This window comes from Chaetodon trifascialis, chromosome 3, assembly GCF_039877785.1.
Source record: "Chaetodon trifascialis isolate fChaTrf1 chromosome 3, fChaTrf1.hap1, whole genome shotgun sequence".
NCBI classification, from domain to species: Eukaryota; Metazoa; Chordata; class Actinopteri; order Chaetodontiformes; family Chaetodontidae; genus Chaetodon; species Chaetodon trifascialis.
In genome coordinates, this window is record NC_092058.1 from 1,953,500 (window position 1) to 1,967,631 (window position 14,132).

A 14,132-nucleotide genomic window follows, 5' to 3' on the forward strand; every position below is an offset into this window, starting at 1 on the left:
AGCAGTTTATTTCCACATGTTCAGTGGATCCAAACTCATCTGAAAATACCTCATTCGCTGGATTTTTGGCTTGTTTTCACTTTGATGCAAACATGTCATCCGTGGCTCACCTGCCCGGACTCACCTGAGCCAGGTGGTGAAAACTGTCCGTCTGTCCACCTCCTGAACCGCACACAGCAGCAGGGACACCGCAGGCTGGCGTCCCTGCTGGCACACGCATCAGTGCGTGTGTTCGTGTGCGTGTGTGTGCGCGTGTGTGTGTGTGTATGTGTGTGTATGTGTGTGTGTGTGTGTGTGTGTGTGTGTGTGTGTGTATCTTGCGTGTCACCAGGTGTGGTTCACACAAGGTCAGGGGAGGATTGAGGAGGACTTTGGAACAACAAGCACAGCACACAACACACGGACACACGCACGCACACGCACGCACACGCACGCACACACACGCACACACACACACGCACACACACACTTGCATGCTGCATGGTGCCACACACTCGATGAGGTTGCTTTAACCAGGCTCTCTGACAGCTTGCAGCAGCTGTGTTTTGGCACAGGGGCGCGGTGCTTTTAGATTTCACTCAGGTTTTATTTTGGTGATGTTTCTCTGCAGCGTTCATGACTTCAGTGAACAGAACCTCTAAATATTTATTTCCACCTGCAGTTCAGAGTCACCCGTCGTGCCAATGCTGCCGTACAGTAACAGAAAAACGTGCTTCCAGCTGTGAAACGCCTGTGTTCACCTCAGGATCAGTACGAGACAGCAGTGAATACTTCAAAGACACATGAATTCAAATTCATTATGTGTTTGATGCACTGCTGAGATCACAGAAAAGAAATGTTCATGTCTGTCCTTGAGAGTCTTTAATGGATCCTGTTTGTATGCTTCCATCTGAAATATCATATTAATACTCTGAGAACACGCTTACATAAGCTGAGTCCGTCCTGTCGCAGTGTCCTTCAGTCCTCTGTCTGTCCAGGCTTCAGACTGAAAGATGCATTTCACATCCAACTCTTGCCGTGTTCAGATCCTCAGAAAGCGGCTGCAGCGTGTTAGAAAAACAGCTGAGCAGTCGGGACCAAACCAGGATCCAGACGCTCTTTGTTTGCGGTCTCCGGTGGTTTGCCTCAGCGCTTTTGTTTCCAGCAGCTCAGCAGCCGCTCTGACAGGTGTGAAAATGAAGCAGGACGTTTGCTAATGGATCAGAGGTGTTCACAGTGTCCCCTCTGATTTGGGAGGTGCCAGGCAGACTCACATCCTATTAGGAGGCTTCAAACGGCACCTTCCTCAGAGTAATCAGGTACACATTACAGATTACCTGATGAAATGTGCAGCCCGGCTTGTCAGAGTGAGTTACCGTCCAGCGCCTCTTCATGGAGTTTAAGTCTGGACAGCGTTGCTGAAGTGTCCTTGAGCAAAGTGTGAGGGTCTGACACCAGACAGTCATTCACAGAAGTATTACTGCTCTCCACCTCAGGCCAGTGAAATATGACGTTTGTTCTCCGTTAAAGGATAAAATGATTTTGTTGAACAATTTAAAGAATCACCAAAACGAGCCACTAATGACGTGAACCTTACCGTGAACCTTACTGTGAACCTTACCGTGAACCTTACCGTGAACCTTACCGTGAACCCTACCGTGAACCTTACCGTTGTCTCCAGCGACAAACGGGCGCCGTCTCTGCGGCTCTACGGAGCGTTTCAGCATCCTTCAGCCGATTGTTTTGACCTTTACAGCCTGACGTGCCTGTTTCTTTCTCATGAGCGTCGTTCCAGCTGCTGTTTCCAGCACAGAGCTCTGACGAGCCCCTGAACACACCTGCTCAGCAGCCTGAACTGTGACGCCTTCAAAGAGTGTCAAATAAAACATGTGTGTAAAAGATTTTTCACATTCCACCTTTAAAAGATTAAATACTGTTAAATAATCTAATCTAATCCAACGTTTACACCTCACCCCTGACACAGCCAGGCACTTCAGAGCCCCAGTGAAACCAGTGAAACCAGTGAAACGTTTCCTTCCCTCATTTGTCAGGTGTGAAAACAGAGCAGGATGTCGCTAATGGAAAAGAGGCGTCCCATTAGATATTAAAGCTGTCCTGTTATAAATTAATGCCAGACGCTGGCAGTCTCCTACCCTGAGGGGACCCTCCTCTGGTCCCTGACCCACAGCATGAAAACCACTGATGTAGTTTGTTGTAGTAGGAGCTATGGGGGGAGACGTTCTGGGGGTCTCTCTCGTCTTTGGCCGTTCTCAGTGATGAAGATCTTCATACTTTGCCCCTCTGACTCTGAAGGCCAAAGCAGAAATAAAGACGAAGGTCAGTGTTTGAATGTGGGAGCTGCAGCTGGAAGCGTCCTCTCCAGGCCGAACATGAGGAGTTTTCCTTCTCCTGGTGCTCGGGATTCGACTCGCTGTGGCTGAGAAGGAGCTGAAACCTTATCTGTGCGTCGCTGTTTCGCTTTGCTTGGCTGATGTGAAGATGGTTTGAATATGAGCTCCAATGAAACAGAACAGCGTCTATAAACAGCATCATTATCTGAGCTGCTCGGCTGCTTTTCACCGCGCTGAGGTGGTAAAGATGTGCTAAACAGCGCTGCTTTGGGTGTTTGTGCGCTCGTTCCCGCCGGACGAGAAGGTGTGATTACTCACTCCAGCTGGGGAGAGAGGAGGAGGAGGAGGCACCAAGAGAGGGAGAGACGTAGGAGGGGGACTCGGTCCACAAATAGTCCACACCAAAGAGATTTCCACTCTGCAGCTGAGGAACTCCAGCGCTTGGTTGAACCTCTGAGGTGTTTGTTTTCTCCCAAAGACGGACGAATCGGGCAGCCTCGTTTCAAAGCGCCGCGTGAGCCAGCTGGAGGTGCCGAGGAGGCTCGGCTCCCTCCTGTTCTGGCTGCTGGTGCACCTGTTGACTGACTCAGAGGAGGGTCAAAGGTCAGAGCACGTCCACCCACCAACGGGGACGGCCAGATGTCCAGAATGAATCTGCCGTCCTGGGTGTAAAGCCTGCAGACTGGCTGCTTGAGGAAGGACGGACAGATGGCTGCGATGCCTCCGCTCACCGTCACCTCAGTGAAGAGCGAAGGAAATCACATTTGTCAGTTTTCTCATCGAGATTTTGTTCTGAAAAACTATTTCAGAAATATTTTACCAGCCAGCTCGCCTTGAAATCAAAACTCAGAAATCAATTTCTAGAAAGTTTTGATTTCCATGAGTGTCCACAGGGGAAGACGAACCTGCTCAGAGGTCCAGGTTGAGTCTGTTGTTACTGTAGGTCAGTGAACGCAGCGTGACGCGTGGCTGCTTCAGTGTTCGCACAGTGTGTCAGTGACCTTGATGACAATACAAACTGAAGTCCATCTCAGAGCGTCAGAGGAGCTCTTCCTGTTTGTTCTTCCAGCCGTGAAGTGAAAACGAGTCGTGGGCTTCTCACGTTATGGCGTCATGTGATTCTGCGTCCCCTCATTTTACATGAGATCAGCTGAGTCAGCACTTCCTCCAAGTGCGTGAATGTGCACCTGATATTGCTGCTGTTTGTTCGTTTGTCCAGTCGCTCCCTGTTTCCTCTGGGTTTTCCCTCTGTGTCTCTGAAGTGTGACACACAGCTCGTTGTACTGAGGTGACCTGGAGCCAGCAGACCCTGTGCTGTCTCCCTCGGCGCCTCCTGTGGCTTCAGGCGGCCGTCGGCGTCGGTCGGCGTCAGTCGGCGTCAGTCGGCGTCAGTCGGCGTCAGTCGGCGTCGGTCGGCTCTCTGGTGTCTCCTGCTGCAGCTCGTCTCACAGACTGCTGCTGTAAATGAGGACAGCGTGTCTGCTGGGTTCTGGTCTGTGCAGGGAGTGGAGTAAAGAGGTCACATGACATTGTTTGTTTTGTTTCTGTGTTTGCTGTTAATGAATTTGTTTTGGCTTTCTGCAGCACGTTTGTTTGGATTGTTGTTCCTGTTTGTTTGTTTGTTTGTATTTGTGTGTGTCGGGCCGTTGTAGCTCATCGATGGTGAGGCCTTCAGGACGTTCGGTGCTTTGATTACCTCTCAGCAGACTCTTGTCTGTTGGTGTTGAACAGGTGTCTCTTCGTTGCCTTGTACCTGTGAAAAGAAGGCGTGGTCACAGATCACCTGTACCGGCCTCCCTTCAGTGGCTTCCTGTCCGTCTTGGGATCATTTAAGATTTGATTGCTTGTGTTAAATATGTTGGATCTTGAATCAGCGGGCTCCTGCAGCGTGGCGCCTCAGGCAGAGCGCTGAGGTCAGGGTGTTTGTGGTGATCTGGGAGCTTGAATTCATCTATTACTGAGTGGTGATTTTACATTTCTCTTTGACTGTGGTTATTATTCTGTTCTTACATGTCATTTATCTTTAGATGCTTTCATTAATGGTGGTTGCTTTAAATGTGCTAAACAATTAAACCTTGACTCGACTGTTATGATGAAAATGGTTTTGTGTGTGCGTTCAGATGAAGCTGCTCCTGCCTCATTAATGATCTCCTGCTCATGCAGAATTTGAATATGGACAGAGTGTGTACGAGCCTCGGCCTCTGCGTCCGCTGGGCATCGAACGCTGAACAGATGCTGAAGGAAACTGCTGTGCACGGCTCTTGTTGTTGTTGCTAAGCAACAACTAAAACCCCACTTGAAATTTCTCATTCTTTGACTAAAAGTTGTCGATTCTTTAACCTCAAGTGTTAAAAACATGCTAATCAGTGGCGGGATGGTGCAACAGGAAGTGCTGCGGAGCAGAAGCCGGCGGCATGGAAAGGTTCCCCGTGGACTCATCGCCTCAGAGCTGTATTATAATTACTAAACGACTGTTACGACAGGAAACCAGCATTTTATAATGACGCCCTGTTTTAAACACACTCAGGCACAGACGAAGACGACGTGCATCCACCCAAACCCTTCAGCACGGAGCTGTTTCCTTAAAGTGTCTGCGGTCAGTAACTCATCCTGGAGGTCCCACAGAGGAGGTCAAAGCGCCGTCAGGGCAGATTTCAGTGTTCAGTTTTTTCCTCATCTGACTTTTAAATCATACAAATGAAAGAGGCAGAAATATTCTGGAAACTCACGGTCCGATTCTGATCCTTTATGTCCTGAATCGAGGCAGAATCGAGTCTCAGCAAACGACCGAATCTTAGAAAAGAGGCGCTGATCTGTGTTTGCCAAATTGTGTTCAGTCAGTAAACATGAAACGTAAAACTGACAGCTGAGATCCATTAATGCTGTGGATGAACGTCTTTATGACCAGCAGAAGAAGAGAAGAGTGAGCGAGGAGAAGAAGAGTCTGCAGCAGAACCGTGATGACCTGCAGCCGCACGAGCTCTGACCAGCTGGAGTTTCGTGAAGTGCTGCGGTGTGTGCTGATTGGCCGGCTCATTGCTCACCTTGCTAACGTTGGTCTCAGGTGATGGTGTGTGAATCACTTTGGTCAGCAGCACCCTGATGCTGTACCTCTGCCTGCCTCGTCCTCCTGTCAGTGTTGTCAGTGACACACCAAAGTGTATTTTTGATGCTGTCAGGTCAGAATGGTGACGTACTAAAAGGAGAACGATGTGCGGAAAGATCAAACTCAGGAGACGTAAACCAATCCCCCTCCACGCCTCAGACTCCCTCAGACTCATGTTTGAAGACTGAAATAATCTCAGTACGCGCTCATTCCTGGTCGGGCTCGTCCCAGCATGCACCGGGAGAACAGCGGAGACGCCTCCCGGGCAGGTCGCCGGTCGATATCAGAGCTGCCTCGGCTGTGTTCGCCAAACTCCACGCTGTCATATTTGTGAGCCGAGTTTCCCAAAAACAGCTCCGCCTCCACTGCAGCCAGCGTTACATAACACACACACCAACACACGCGCACTGACGCTGGCCTTCCAGCATGCATGGTCACCTGCATGCGTGTGTGCAGGTGTGTGCAGGTGTGTATCATCCATATCACATTCAATCATGTCATGCACTGTGTATGTGAGAGTGTGAGTGTAGATTTTTTAGACCTTACACACTTACAATGTCAGGACAGTGTGTGTGTGTGTGTGTGTGTGTGTGTGTGTGTGTGTGTGTGTGTGTGTGTGTGTGTGTGTGTGTGTGGAATTTGTGCTTATCTCACGTCCTGCCAAGAAACAAACAGACACTGAGCCTCACTGCCTGCTGCTGACGGCCTGCAGGGTGAATTACAGAAGAGCACCGAGTGTGTTCTGCATTGTGTGTGTGCGTGCGTGCGTGCGTGCGTGCGTGCGTGCGTGCGTGCGTGCGTGCGTGCGTGCGTGCGTTCCTGTCTCAGTTGAATCACCAAACTATTGACCTGCTGCAGTCTAATCTGCATCGTGCTGCCTTTGTTTTCAGAGACGCCTTCAGATCCAGAAGCTGCTGAGGAGACTGTGAAACAGTTTCAGGGTTCATCAGACAGCGATCGTGTTTACGTGTGCATGAAAAATAAGATGAAGACAGTTAGTGCAATGATATAAAGAGGAGAAAAACTCAACTCCTCTGATCTGAGAAGCTGAGCCCAGAGCCGGTTAGTTCTCTCTCCACTCATCAACCAAACAGCTCGTTGTTTACAGTCATGCGAGGAAAGTCAGGGACATAGTCCATCATAGGTGATGGATGGACTGTGGCCTGTGGCCTGTGGCCTGTGGCCTGTGGCCTGTGGCCTGTGGCCTGTGGCCTGAGGACTGTGGACTGTGGACTGTGGATGGTGGACTGTGGACTGTGGATGGTGGACTGTGGACTGTGGACTGTGGACTGTGGACTGTGGACTGTGGATGGTGGACTGTGGACTGTGGCGACGAGGCACGAAAAGAAAAGTTCGATGGTTCTGCACGAAGGCGGAAAAGGAGTGAAAGAGTTTGACTCTCAATGGTTAAATTAATCAGGTTTGATCTTTTAATCTGGACTAATTCACTCTGTCCAAGTCCACGATCGTGTCCTCTGTGTGTCTCACAGAACAGCAGTTCAGCTGAGAGGCAGAAGGTCAGGGGGGGTTTGCTTCCTGTCTTCTTCTCTGTGTGTTTTCACTGAATGTGTCCAGAGCGTTTTCAGGTGGACGGTCAGTGACAGACTGATCTGTCCACCGTGTCTCTGCCTTGGCCGCTCCGTGTCTCTGTGACGATTAAAAGGAACAGTGTGACAGTGTGAGACAACTCTAACCTGTCTCTGTGTCTCCGTCTCTGCCTCAGAAACACAAAGTGGATCTGTTCTACAAAGTCCGCCACGTCATGATGGAGCTGATCGACCTGAGGAGGCAGCTGCTGTCCGGTCACCTGACGCAGGACCAGAGCCGAGACGTCAAGAGACACGTCACCGTCAGGCTGGACTGGGGCAACGAGTGAGAATCACGCACACACACACGCATGCACACACACACACACGCGCACACACGCACACACACACACACACACACACACACAGGCTCGTTTAGTGTCAGTTCTGGAGCTTTCAGTCACATCTTGAATCCTCAGCAGCAGTTTGTCCAGTTGGTGCAGATTCACTGAAGCTTTTGTTCACACTTTTATCCTTTTTTAAATAAACTCCTTTTCTTCTTCTTTTTTTTTATAACTGAAGTTGTTTTTATTGATTTGAATAAGTAAACACATCAGCTGACTCGTTCCATCACCACCAGTAACAGGAGAGCCAGAGAAAAGGAAGCCGAGCAGAAATCGTGTTTCAGGCCTGTCAGACGGACGCTGTGATTCACTGTCCCTCCAGAAACGATCCCTCATTATGGTTCCTGTCAGTCATCCATGAAAATGCTTTAGTCTGTGCTGTGTCTGATGTTTTTGATGAATGAATGAATTTAGGACAAATCCTTCCTGCGTATTGCTAAACGTTAACGAGTGAAGCGCGTTGATCACAAACGTCCACACGTGGACGAGCTGATGTTTGAGGAGCATCTGGACTGTGATCTGCAGACGGCAGGTCAGCGGGCTCCTGTGGCGCAGGTGGAGGCGGGTGGATGAAGCTGCACACGACTGCTTGGAAGGTGTCGTGGGAGCTTGTCAACGGGCTGATGGACAAATGAAAGACAGAAATCAGCTGCTGACTCGAGGTGGACTCATTAATACTGGAGATGAAAGGTGGGCGGCTCAAAGCTGTGACAGGCTGTTTAAAGCTCCAATCAGCTGTCACTGCGAGGTGACGTGTGCGCTGCAGACAGGTGAGGATGAGGATCATTACAGTAATGCCTAGTAGGACCCAGTACCAGTAGTACTACAGTGGAAGTAGTATTAGGTACTGCTGTTGCTGCTGTGATGATTAAAGGGTACTTCAGGGTTTTCGAGGTTGGATTTGCAGAGATATTTGAGCCGAGCAGTGACTTTCCAGACAAAAATGAAGGAGAACCGACTGAGCAAACGAACATTTGAAGCCACAGTCGCTCTGAAAACAAGCTAAGGAGGCGATCGCTGCTCACTCAGTCCCCAGCTGAGAGAGAAGAGGAGCGGCGAGCCGCGGCGTTAGCTTGTGAGGCTAACGCAAAACAACAAGCTCCGCTGGATGTTCCTCTGCTGTGGACGCTTCATTTTCTACATCATGCTAAATGGTTTGACTGTTCTCACACCTGTAGAGCTTATTGGTTAATCGATTAGACAGCCAATCAAAGGAGAGCTGATCAGCAGATCTTGTGATAATCATTTGAGCGTCTTCTCCTCAAATGTTTTGTGATGCTTTAAGTTTGAGAAGATGTGATTTATTTGGGACATTATGAGCAGCAAAGACGATGATGATCCTCAGCAGCAGCACTTTGATCCTCATGTCAGCGTTTCCTGGACACAAAGGAGCCGCTCCAGCGTCCGTCCAGAGTCAAATGTGACGCATCAGACCGTCCGTTCTTAACTTTATCAGCCAGGGAACGATGGCTTCCTCCGCCTCCGCCTTCTGCTCCATGTCTTCAAGGGCGAGGACGCCGAGGAAAGACAGCAGAAAGTAATCCAGAGGAACAAATATGCCCCGAGGCCTCACCTGAAATGACTTAATACACTCTGTGTGTGTATGTGTTTGTGTGAAGGTTATAAAAGACACTGATGTCTCTCTCTCTCTCTCTCTCTCTCTCTCTCTCTCTCTCTCTCTCTCTCTCTCTCTCTCTCTCTCTCTCTCCCCTCTCTTCCTCTTCCTCTCCCTCCCCCCCCCTCCCTCAGACACCTTGGTCTGGACTTGGTGCCGAGGAAGGAGTTTGAGATGGTGGATGAAGACCAGATCAGCGTGTCAGATCTTTATAAGATGGTGAGACTCAGCTGTTCACACCCAGTGACCGAGGGTCGCGTCACCAGTTTGAGTCCAGTATGAGATGAACACAGAGGCTTCAGTTCAGACGAAGCGTTCGTCTGCGCTCTGGCTGATGTGTCTCTGTGCTGGAGTCTGCATCGCTCTGTAACACCTCTGTGTTTTTCTAGTTCAGCTGATCACCTTTGATTGATATCGGATCAATATGTGAATCTGATCAGCATTATAATTCCGAATCAGCAGCTTTAGTGTCTGCAGTCAGCAGTTCAGGAGGCTCCGGCTCAATGTGTCACACGTTTCTGCCTTCTCACACATCAGACGCTGATCAGGCTTTGGTTACTTTAGACTTTAGTTACTTTAGCCTTTAGTTACTTTAGCCTTTAGTTACTTTAGCCTTTAGTTACTCCAGCCTTGAGTTACTTTAGCCTTTAGTTACTTTAGCCTTTAGTTACTCCAGCCTTGAGTTACTTTAGCCTTTAGTTACTTTAGCCTTTAGTTACTCCAGCCTTGAGTTACTTTAGCCTTTAGTTACTTTAGCCTTTAGTTACTCCAGCCTTGAGTTACTTTAGCCTATAGTTACTTTAGCCTTGAGTTACTTTAGCCTTTAGTTACATTAGCCTTTAGTCACTTTAGCCTTTAGTTACTTCAGCCTTGAGTTACTTCAGACTTTAGTTACTTTAGCCTTTAGTTACTCCAGCCTTTAGTTACTTTAGCCTTTAGTTACTTTAGCCTTTAGTTACTCCAGCCTTTAGTTACATTAGCCTTTAGTCACTTTAGCCTTTAGTTACTTCAGCCTTGAGTTACTTCAGACTTTAGTTACTTTAGCCTTTAGTTACTCCAGCCTTTAGTTACATTAGCCTTTAGTTACTTTAGCCTTTAGTTACTTTAGCCTTTAGTTACTTCAGCCTTTAGTTACCTTAGCCTTTAGTTACTTTAGCCTTTAGTTACTTTAGCCTTTAGTTACTTCAGCCTTTAGTTACTTTAGCCTTGAGTTACTTAGACTTTAGCTACTTTAGACTTTAGTTACTTTAGCCTTTAGTTACTTCAGCCTCCTGAAGGTCAGAACCGCAGCGATGAACACTGAAAATCAAAGGAAGCTGGTGCGTCCCTGCGCCGTGACTCTGTGTCCACATTCAGACTTCAACTCTCGACTGTGGTGCTTTCAGGTCAGATTGTCTTGAATCAGTGTTTCAGTGTCAAATCGGAGCTGGACGGAGTTTGGAGGCCTGACGTCTCTGCAGCTGCTGCAGTGATCCGTGCACAGACTCACACAGACGCACAGCTTCGTCACTCGTCTTCATCTTTAAGCTGTGCAGCAGGAGTCTCACCTCGTGTGAGACGAAGGCTAACAGGGCCGCCATCTTTTATCTTCATCCCTTCCACTGACGGACGGCTCTGAATCAACGAGTGTCAGATTAACTGTAATCTGCAGTGACCCTTTAATGCTTCTGCCAACACAGCACGCTGTTGCTCCAGCTGTTATGCTGCGTTCGAGTCCTGCGTGAAATGTCAGAAATACCAGTGAGAACTCATGAACGACTGTAATGTCACAGAGACTTGGCGTCTTCTCTAAAGTCCTGACAGCAGCTGATGTTGAGTGAGCATGTCTTTGACGTTCAGGTGAACGGAGGGATGATCTGAGCTCACCCTCCAGCTCAGTTTAAGAAACGCTGAATGGAGGTGCAGCTGCTTCATGTTGGGGTGAGCGCTGCAGCAGGAGGAGCGTTCAGGGTTGTTTGTGGTCTCTAAGTAACACTTGATGTTCTGTGTTCTTACATCAGTCCTGCTTTAAATAGCTGAGCTGCACCAGTCAAACGCTGCAGTCCTGGTGATTCCCCCTTTGTTCCGTTGCCTAGAGACTGATGTGGAGACAGGGTGAGAGGAAGAGGAAGAAAGAGACACGAGAGCGAGGGACAGCGGTGAAGATGGTAGATGGTAGGATGGAAGCATACAAACATCGACCGTCTTTCAGAGCCAGAACGTTTTCTTTACTGACGCGTCCATGACGAGAATAACGAGACGAGTGAAGACAAACAAAACAATGTTCCACAGAGAGAGAGACAGGGGACGAGTAGGACGTCGGAACCAACGGCCTCCCGGTGCTAAATGTTTGTTTTCAGTAATGGAAATGTCTGTTTCCTCGCGTTTCCGTCTCGGGTGTTAAATTTGACCAAGAAAAGGTCGAGATGAAGAAAACATGAGATAAGATCAAATGAAGCTTCCTTTGATTTGCAGCAGCAGCAGAACACAAAGAGAGCGAAGAGAAACTTTCCAGGAGAATACAGAAGGAAAAGCAGTCAGTGCAGGATGATCTACTGTGAGCATGTTTTATTGGATAGATGATTATTACGTTTAACACATGCAGTAAATGTGGGACCTCAGGTCTGTCCACTGTCGGACGTCCATGATGTGCAAACACGTGCTCTACATTCTATTTGCTTGACGGCGACTCTGATGACATTTTTCTGAACACACTGAAGCAGCAGAACCTCCCTGATTGGTGGCCAATCAGAGCAGACATGAACGTGGCTGCAGGCTGGCGTTAATTTTCTGCTCAGGTCGGATAATTCGCAGATGGTTTGCATTCGACAGTCATTACTTCAATTCATCAAACAGGTTTACGGCTCCCGCTCCCCCTCCTCTCAAACAGCCACTCAGAGATTTAGGGAGACAAGTCGAGTAATGAGTCTCTGGGGCGTCTAAGCATTTTCATCATCTGAGGGGGAGAATGAAGAGAACAGAATGGAGCACAATGGAGAACAGAGCAGTAACAGAGGAGGAAGAGGAGGAGGAGGAGGAGGAGGAGGAGAGGGGAGGAAAGAGCAGAGGACAGGAGACAAGGAGAGAAGGAGAGGACACAAAGAGAGGAGGAGATGAAACAAGAATAGACTAGGAAAGAAGGAGACAAGGAGAGGAAATGATCATAGGAGAAAAAAGGGAGAGGAGACCAGACCAGACCAGGAAAGAAGGAGAGGACACAAAGAGAGGAGGACATGGAAGAAGAATGGGCAAGGAGAGAGGAGAAACAGGAAGTGGAAATGAGCAGTGGAACAGAGACAAGAATAGAGGAGAGGAAAGGAGGATAGATTAGATTACACAAGAAAGGAAGGAGACAGAGTGGAGATGAAACAAGGTTAGATGGAGGGGAAACATGAACAGAGGAGTAGAGGATGCAAAGAGAAGAAGTGAGAGGAGACAGGAAAGGAGAGGAGAGTATAAGAAAAGGGAGGAGACAAGGTAAGGAAGCAAAACATGGAGAGGAGAGGAAAGGAGGAGAGAGGAGACAAGAGTAGAAGAAAGGAGAGGAGGTGATGATAACATGATAACAACAACATGATAGCAAACACCTGATGTGATGTTTGTGTTTGTCTTCCACAGCATCTGTCCAGCAGACACAGCGTCCAACAGAGTACCACACAGGTAATAAACAGGATACTGCAGTAAAGTCTGTGTAGTACTATAGATGTGAAGTATTGCCTGCGTACGAGGATCACAGTTTGTACTTTTACTGTGTCGCTGAGGGACTTTGCGTCATTAAAACATCTTCAGTAAAAATTGAATCCAGTATTTTATTGAAGTGCTGCCCAAAGTTCATCCAGGCGGAACAAACAGTCCTGAAAAAGGTTTTTATACATCATTTACACAAACAGTAAATCTTACTTTTTCACTGCTTTTTAATATTCAAAACGCATGAGAAAATATTCATGAAATAATTTATGTTGAGTGTTTTATTCAGAGGCTCAGTAAACAACTGAAGTCTGTGACGTCACAGAACTGTTAGAAATGCGAGGATGAAGATGATCGCTTTCTTTAAAAATACTCAGACGCTCAGCAGCTGCTGCGTCCACCGTCGTCTCCTGGGGCCACAGAGCAGTCAGTGCCTTGCTCAGTGGCGTCCCGTCTTACCCGGATTCAAACCGGACACCTTCTGTTATGTGTGTGATGATGCCGATCATTGATGATCTTCTTCCACGGTTGATTTCTTCATTTCTTATTAATGTCCCTCACAGGACTCGTCTCTGCGAGTCCCACATAAAATCATCACTAACTCTTCTTTTGTGGTGGATTTCCAGGGCGACGGCACCCGGCAGCGGCACGGGGAGCCGTGCAGAGTCCCAGTCCCGCACCACCTCCTGGTCAACCTGAAGAGCTTCACCTACAACAGCGTCGGAGAAGACACCGACATATTCTTCTCCCTCTACGACCTGAGGGAGGGGAAGGCCATCAGGTAGACGCTACACTGCTGCAAACCACGTGGACGCGACTCCTCGGTCCACTTTGCTTTCTGTCCACATGTCTTTTATGTCTTTTCTCGCCTTCAAATCTGCTTCACTGGCACGATGGAGTTAAACCTGCAGTGAGTGATGAGACACATCGTCTCCTGCTCAGATGATCTGATGGACTTGTTAGTGAACGCTAACTTGTTTCCACATCTGGCAGCTACAGAGCAACATTATTATTATTCTGTGAGTCACCTGATGAATGTCAGTCAGGTATTCACTCTCTGGCTTTGCTCTCCACCACCAGCTGATGTCTCTGACTGTCTCTCTCCCTCTCTCTCTCTCTCTCTCTCTCTCTCTCTCTCTGTCTCTCTCTCTCTCTGTCTCTCTCTCTCTGTCTCTGTCTCTCTCTGTCTCTCTCTGTCTCTCTCTGTCTCCGTCTCTCTCTCTCTCTGTCTCTCTCTCTGTCTCTGTCTCTGTCTCTCTCTGTCTCTGTCTCTCTCTCTCTCTCTCTCTCTCTCTCTCTCTCTCTCTCTCTCTCTGTCTCTCTCTGTCTCTGTCTCTCTCTGTCTCTGTCTCTCTCTGTCTCTGTCTCTGTCTCTCTCTGTCTCTGTCTCTCTCTCTGTCTCTGTCTCTCTCTGTCTCTCTCTCTCTGTCTCTCTCTGTCTCTGTCTCTCTCTCTCTGTCATACATTTTACCTTCCTAATGTGGA

At 48.4% G+C, this 14,132-nt stretch overlaps 1 protein-coding gene across 6 annotated transcripts in view; it reads left to right on the forward strand.

The window, feature by feature from the left end:
• LOC139350749 (dedicator of cytokinesis protein 3-like) overlaps positions 1–14,132 on the forward strand; it is a 149,099-nt gene that overhangs the window by 100,264 nt on the left and 34,703 nt on the right. For all 6 annotated transcript variants that reach the window (XM_070992331.1, XM_070992349.1, XM_070992342.1 and 3 more), the window contains 4 exons: positions 7,160–7,308; positions 9,116–9,200; positions 12,579–12,620; positions 13,274–13,428. In XM_070992331.1, the coding sequence (XP_070848432.1) occupies positions 7,160–7,308; positions 9,116–9,200; positions 12,579–12,620; positions 13,274–13,428 (431 nt within the window). The remainder of the gene's footprint in view (positions 1–7,159; positions 7,309–9,115; positions 9,201–12,578; positions 12,621–13,273; positions 13,429–14,132) is intronic.